This window comes from Palaemon carinicauda, chromosome 37 (assembly GCF_036898095.1).
Source record: "Palaemon carinicauda isolate YSFRI2023 chromosome 37, ASM3689809v2, whole genome shotgun sequence".
NCBI classification, from domain to species: Eukaryota; Metazoa; Arthropoda; class Malacostraca; order Decapoda; family Palaemonidae; genus Palaemon; species Palaemon carinicauda.
In genome coordinates this window covers 16,594,438-16,601,937 of record NC_090761.1, presented here as the reverse complement: position 1 = coordinate 16,601,937, position 7,500 = coordinate 16,594,438, and the positions used below count along the sequence as shown (strand labels likewise).

The window sequence follows — 7,500 nt, the reverse complement described above, 5'->3', positions numbered from 1 at the left end:
ATTTATATAAGAAAGATCTAATTCAATGTATTTACTATTATTAGAATATTTTATTTTGAATGTTCATTACTTCTCTTATAATTTATTTATTTCCATGTTTCCTTTCCTTACTAGGCTATTTTTCTCTGTTGGAGCCCTTGAGCTTATAGCATCCTGTTTCTCCAACTAGGGTTGTAGCTTAGCTTGTAATAATAATAATAATGATAATAATAATAATAATAATAATAATTTGTTTTTGTTTTCAATTTATATGACCTTTAACCTCGCATATACGAAATTGTTTCCATTGTAATAACTTTATTCAACCATGTCTTTTATTTTGCAAAAGTCAGTGAGAAATTATTTTTTGTAAGATTTTGTTTGGGTAATTTACAAATCCAGTCGTGTAAAATTATAAACCTTGAAATGTATCAACTCCTTTTGTTCTTCACCTCCCATAGTTTAACCACTTGGTCCTTCCAACTAAGTCCATCCTCTATCCGACGATGTAGGCTTGTACAGAAGTACAAAGGATATAAAGGATATGTCCACCTCAAAAAAAAAAAAAAAAATAATAATATTCCTTTTTATTTCCGTATCTATAGTCACATAATATTGTTTCTTCTTTCCAGAAATGGTCAACAGAGAGTTAAGAAGATATCTCCTTTTCCCTTGGGAGGACTTGGTTCTTTTAGCAATGCTGCTGCTGACTGCAACCTGCCAGCCCCACAGCCACCCTACTCGAGTACCTGGATCCAAGCACCTGGTAGTACAAACGGATTTTCCTTATGAATATTGGCGTCCATCGCCCAAACCGTACAGACAAGCCGTTCCTTCGACAGTGACCTCGGCGCCTGCATCCTACGGCTTCTATTACGGAGAGTCTAGCAAGGACTATGAGATAGATGCCTCTGCTTGGAAAATGCTTCCAATCCAACTTCCCGATGACCTCGTAGGAGCTGTGAACGAGAGAACGACGCAAACAACTAATCCAGCACCGACAGCTCCCACTTACCCTACTACAGCGATCCCTCAGTATGGGCGGCATCCAGGGGTCACGGAACGTCCCCATCTCTTTCATCCTGAAAGACTTTATACTCACGTAAAAGATTCCGATGGTAGCTATGAACGTCTCGGCAGTAATGGGCTAAGGCACCCGCACCAACAGTATCATAGTCACGGAAACATGCCGATTAAAGATCACAGTGAAGAAGCTTACCAAATACCCCAGCCTCTCCAAAAACCAAATCGGTTTAGGAAACCTCAAAATTCTTGGCAAAACGGCATCCTTGAAAACTTGGACTCTTTCGTAGCTACTCACTCCCCTCAGGGTTCTAAGGGCCCGAGGTTTCCAAGCATGAACAGTATACCGAGATATCCAGCATGGCATTCCAGTAACTCCCAAGAAGATTATGACTATGATACTCAGATAACCGACGACAAACACGCTCACCACTCATATCCAATACCTAGACCAGCACTCAAGAAACACAGAAGGAATAAAAGACCCAACCATTTTCTCAACAGCGGAGAACAGACAATTATCCTGAGTACTCCGCCAATGTATGATTACGATGAAGCTCTGTCTGTTGAAGATCACCACACGCACTTCGGCACCAATCAGAATTCCTTTTTTGATAATTCTTTAGAATTTATCAGGAATAAAATCAGACCGCAGGCAAACAGAAGAAAGGTCTATCTAAACAGACGTCGACCTTTTCGAAGGCAACAGGCTCATAGACCAGAGTACCACGAGAGCAACTCTAATGACCCGTGGGATGCACATCTCTTCGATATGACGGAACACGACTCTGACTATCCATCTGCTTTACCCAACAGGGTTCAAAGCCCCCCTCAAAACAGCTACAACCGTCCGCTTAATAACAGATTCCGTCCTAACTCCGGGATTAGACCAAATTGGCAAAAAAGACCTTATGGCAATCAGGGTTCAAGTGCAAATTCTCCGAACGCCCAAAGTGCACCTCCTCCATCTCCTCCTCCCCTTCACCAAAGGCCCATGAATCCCTCTGGAATCAAACGCCCACAACCCCATTGGAATTCCGTCTCGGAAGCAAGTGATGTCGATTATGATTACGGAATTCTAGATCGACTGTCGGACGTAAACCCGCTGACGTCCTCGGTGACGGTGCGCGGGGGCATGCTGGTCGTGGCCCTCGCCTTGGCACTCTTCTACTTCAACTTCGTGTGGTATCCCACGCCCGTTGTGACAGCCAGACTCATCAAGCTCATTTCAGATTCTGTTCCGGATGATGTGATAGATTCAGAGAAGCAGAAGGCGATTGGGGAGGTATGTATGCATTTCGCACATTGTGCATATTTATATTTGATGTAATTGATGGCAAAATATACAGAGAGATCATCTTCATTTTTGTTGAAGGTAATACATTGTCTGCCATATGATTGCTTTGTTCGGTTTTCTTATGAGTTGGTAATCATTATTTTCTTATAACTGTATTTTGTATATATCTAAGATATAAGGATTTTTTAGTTCGTCATTAATTTTACTGGATGGGGATCGTGATTTTGAGTTAACTGGTTATCATGTATATTTGTCTGACAATCAGTGTATAATTATCCCAAATTCTATTAAAGGTGTTATAAAAAAATGATAATAACTTAAGCAATCAGATAATCCCATTTTGTGCGCAGTTTATAAATTTCTTTTCTACTAATGAAGTCACATTGTTGGTTTGCTTTACCAAGTAAGTATTGCTTTACCTTTGTTGAACACGTGCATGTTTCTTCCATATTCAGTTTGATTTCATTATTTTCATGTTTATACCTATTTCCTTTACGAGAGAATTATTTGAATGGATATTTGGTCACTCACCCTTTATTATTATTATTATTATTATTATTATTATTATTATTATTATTATTATTATTATTATTATTATTATTATTATTATTATTAGCTGAATTCGGGGCGGATATTTTTTATGAGATCGGCACTGTCCCTCGTTGATGTCGCTCACCATCACGCAGTTCACTGTAATGTTGCTACATTTAACATCATATCTAAGAAGGCCACATGATAGCTGTGTCTTTTAAATTGCATATATTACCATGGTATTTGGCAGGAACAGAGAAACTTTGTTTCCCATCAATCCCTGAAATTTTCTTTTGGATTTGTGAATTATTCTAGGAACAATTTACTCCACCGCCAAAAATAATCATTTAACCCATACTGAAATAAACGTTTACTGTGACTTTTCCATGGAAGATATCAACATAAACATTGGTATGGACAAAGTAAATATCCATCTCTTAAATCCCTGAAAATTTCATTTAGATATGTAAAACATTCTACATGTAATTTACGGCGCCTCCGAAAATTGCCCTCTCGCGGATATCTATGGCAAGAATCAATACGAAAATTGATATGAATGTAATTTACATAACACTCATCAAACTCTGTGAAAATCATTTGGATATCTTTAAAACTCTAGGAGTAGTTTGCGACTCCTCACTGATTTTTTAGCTAAAATCATCTCCTAGGAGCAAAAGTGACAGCCAGGTCATGAATATAAACATATAAATTGGCTGAAACAAAGCTTATATACATCCAAATAATCCCTTAAAATTTCATCTAAATATTTTCATTGTTATAGGAGATGCTTCTTCCCCCCCCCCCCCCTCCGAAATCTATGGTTAGGGAATGACGGGGCTACGTGTTGGGTGAGATATCTTGAAAAAAAAAAAGGGCATTTCATATAAGGTCACTCACTTCGTTCGCGACAATTATTATTATTAGCTAAGCTACAACCCTAGTTGCAAAAGTAGGATGCTATAAGCCCAAGGGCTCCCACCGGGTAATGTGTCTGGACCCAAACTAGAGCTCTACTAAACAACTTGACTAGATCGTATTTCTGCTTGATCTCTTAAGGAGTTTTCAAATGCACCCGTTGTAATACTTTGCAAACCTTCTATCCTGTCAAATCAGGTTTGTAAGATTACATTGAAAAATATGTTCTGGTTCAGTCGATTTCAAAGATAGATGGCTACTCTAATACTTCCAACTATCTCATTCTTTTAACTTCCACTTTCGCTAAAGTAATGGAAATTTTGTTTGACTCCCATCATTTAAACACCTTTAATTGAACTATTTTTTATTATGGCCTGATCAAGTTAGGACTTCCTTTTCTATATCACTGATTTTGGTCCATCTTTGTGTGACCTTAGAGTATTCCTTACGGCACTTCAAATATCATCATCATCCCCTGGGTCTGGGTCTTCCAACTCTTCTAATGCCTTGTGGAGCCCAGTTAAACGTTCATACCAGTGATACCAAAACCTTTAACAGTTATGTGTAAGGTTCTGTTAGTAGTAAAATTTTCTGCTTATCACTGTACTCTTTTTTTAAATAACCCAATAACTTCATGTTCTGTGCATGGTAACGTCTACTCTTTTCTTCAAAATTATCCCCTCTCCTCTCACACCTGCAGTTTATTATTATTATTATTATTATTATTATTATTATTAGCTAAGCTACAATCCTACTTGGAAAAGCAGGATGCTATAAGCCTAAGGTCTCCATCAGGGAAAATAGCCCAGTGAGGATAGGAAATAAGGAAATAAATAAACTAAATTAAAAGTATTAAAGTATTAAACAATTAAAATAGAATATTTCAAGAAATGTCATCATTAAAACAGATCTCTCATATATGAACTATAAAAGAGACTTATGTCAGCCTGTTCAACATAAAAACATTTGCTGCAAGTTTGAACTTTTGAAGTTCTACCGATTCAACTACCCGATTAAAAGATCATTTTATTCTTTTTCCCCCGACAATTCAACCCTTCATAAGCTTTATTCCTTCACCTACAATCCATTTCTATGTTTTTATTTAATTTCAATTTGCTTTGTCACCGTATTTAAACCTAAGTCTTGTTAGTCTGTCGGAATCAATAACTTAAAAGCACAGTCTTGACTTTCTTTGCTATTTCTCCCGTTTGTTTTTCTCAACGAAATTCGGATTATGACTTCTATCAAAGTTTTGGGTGTTCAGGTCAATCAAACTTGTCGTATGGAGGTTACAAAAGTCAGACTGTTATTGTTTTCCCTTCAACCCACTTATTAAACCAATATGTTAGCGTTATGTATTATGTATTTGTGTTTTAAATCTCCCTTTCACATAAGGAAGGTTTGTATATTTTTCATTCATTGATAGGATTGAATAAAAAAGCTATGAATCCAATCAATAAAAAAGCTATGAATCCAATCAATAAAAAAGCTATGAATCTAATCAATAAAAAGCTATGAATTCAATCAATAAAAAGCTATGAATCCAATCAATAAAAAAGCTATGAATCCCATCATTAACTCTACCTTTGCTTCTCTCAATCCATTTTCTCCCTACGGCGAGCTTGCTTCGGCCTCCCTCCCCACCTTAATGTTCTTAGGTGACTTTGCTTTTGTACTTGGAGTAAATCTTTCTTCTCCTATGAAGCCAAATCTACACATTTACTCGCCTATCATCATCAGCATCATCTCCTCCTTCGCCTATTGACGCAAAGGGCCTCGGTTAGATTTCGCCTGTCGTCTCTGTCTTGAGCTTTTAAATCAATACTGCTTCATTCATCATCTCCTACTTCACGCTTCATAATCCTCAGCCATGTAGGCCTGGGTCTTCCAACTCTTCTAGTGCCTTATGGAGCACAGTTAAAATTTTGGTGTACTATTTACTTGGTAACCCCGAGTAATTCTTGCATTACACAGTACAGTGTTTCTGTCGTTGTTCTGCCAAGTTTTGATATCTCTTTCTGCTTTATTTGCCATGTCTTATAATCTACTATCATCAATAAGTAGGTTAATTGCTTCCCTCGAGACTAGACCTTGCCGTTTTTTCCTTTCCCACTGCATACGTCTCTTTCTTTCAGATGGCATTGCACAAGAGCATGTGATACTGTCATACTGCCTCTTTTGTATATCTTAAAATAATATAATTTTTTTCGTGGAAGGTATACGAAGTGTTCCGAAGTCTTGAGACAGAATACATCCAGGACCCCAACCTATGGCAGCCCTCTTGCAAATCGAGATTAGTTTGCCAGGTCCACCATGAACTACCTGGGCTGTGGCAGATTACTTACACTTACGAAGCCGTGGTCAGGTAAGCAGGAATAGGACCTGATGTCAAAGTTTTTATTCTCTTAAAAATAAGAAAAATGTTGACAACAACATCTTTATTTATTTTGATTATTCAGGGGACTCTAATGAAAAACACTGTTCTTTGTTAATGGTAATGGCAGGTTTACCTCAAACATCTAATTTGGGTAAAATAATGGTTCTATCTTCAAGGTTTGGGGGAGCCTATAGGTCTATTTGCTGAGTCATCGGCAGTCATTGCCTGGCCCTCCTTTGTCCTAGCTTGAGTGGAGAGAGAGAGCTTGGGCGCTGATCATATGTATATATATAGTCCATTTCTTTTAGCGAGGCATTTTTGCATTTTTGGTACCCTTTTAGCTCGGAAAAGTTTCTTGATCGCTGATTGGTTGGCCAAGATAATTCTAACCAATCAGCGATCAGGAAACTTTTCCGAGCTAAAAGGGCACCGCTGCGAGTCGGTGCAAATCTGCCTCGCTAAAAGAAATGGACTATAGTCAGTTATAGGGCATTGTCCTGCTCGATAGTGCAATGTCACAGTCTTTTGACTTCTGCCATTCATGAACGGACTTTTTAAACATTAAACAAATGAAAATACTTTGATTACTAAATCGTCACTATAAACTCTGATATTCTCAACTTGTTTAGAAATAAGTTTAGTCTCCCTAAGGTAATAATCATTTTCAACTCTGCTCCCTGGTAATCTAAACCTCTGTCGACCCAGGCGTAGTCTTGCAACTGGACCTCAGGGTGATGACGAGTTGACTGTGTTCCTGAAAGCAGCAGAAGACGGCAACCAAGGTTCCGACTGCAACGAGCTGTTCAAAAGCTGTCCTATGGAGCCTGTCCCTGTGCGTTCATACCTGCAGAAACTCATTGGAATTGGCGACAGTGAAACATTACCGACAGTTGTTTATAGTTAGGTGGTCGACATTCTGTGTCTGTACTGTAAGTTTTGATGAATTTCGTAGTTTGATAGTGATTTTGTACATTCATTCTTTCATTTATACATATATCTGTGTGTTTTTTTTTATTATAAATTAATTTTTATATTAGTGAGTTTTACGTCTGTTAGTGAGCGTATGGGACGAATTGAAACAAGTGTAACATATTCCTATCACAAGATTTGTATGAATCAGGCGATACTAGAAAGGCTGGCCTTTTAAGTAGAACACTGCGTTAAATGTTAAATATATATATATATATATGTATATATATATATATATATATATATATATATATATATATATATATATATATATGTATGTATGTATATATACATATATATGGATATATATATTTATATATATATATATATATATATATATATATATGAATATTTTTTAATTTCATATCTAATAAACGGAACATTCGATTCTGATGGAAGATTTGACAGT

The 7,500-nt window shown here is 37.1% G+C and overlaps 1 protein-coding gene across 1 annotated transcript in view; it reads left to right on the top strand.

The window, feature by feature from the left end:
* LOC137628997 (uncharacterized) overlaps window positions 1–7,275 on the top strand; it is a 63,849-nt gene extending 56,574 nt beyond the window's left edge. The window contains exons 2-4 of the mRNA XM_068360251.1: window positions 612–2,287; window positions 5,962–6,110; window positions 6,828–7,275. Coding sequence (XP_068216352.1) covers window positions 614–2,287; window positions 5,962–6,110; window positions 6,828–7,026 — 2,022 coding nt within the window. The 5' untranslated portion in view covers window positions 612–613 and the 3' untranslated portion in view covers window positions 7,027–7,275. The remainder of the gene's footprint in view (window positions 1–611; window positions 2,288–5,961; window positions 6,111–6,827) is intronic.
* The last annotated feature ends 225 nt before the right edge of the window (window positions 7,276–7,500 follow it).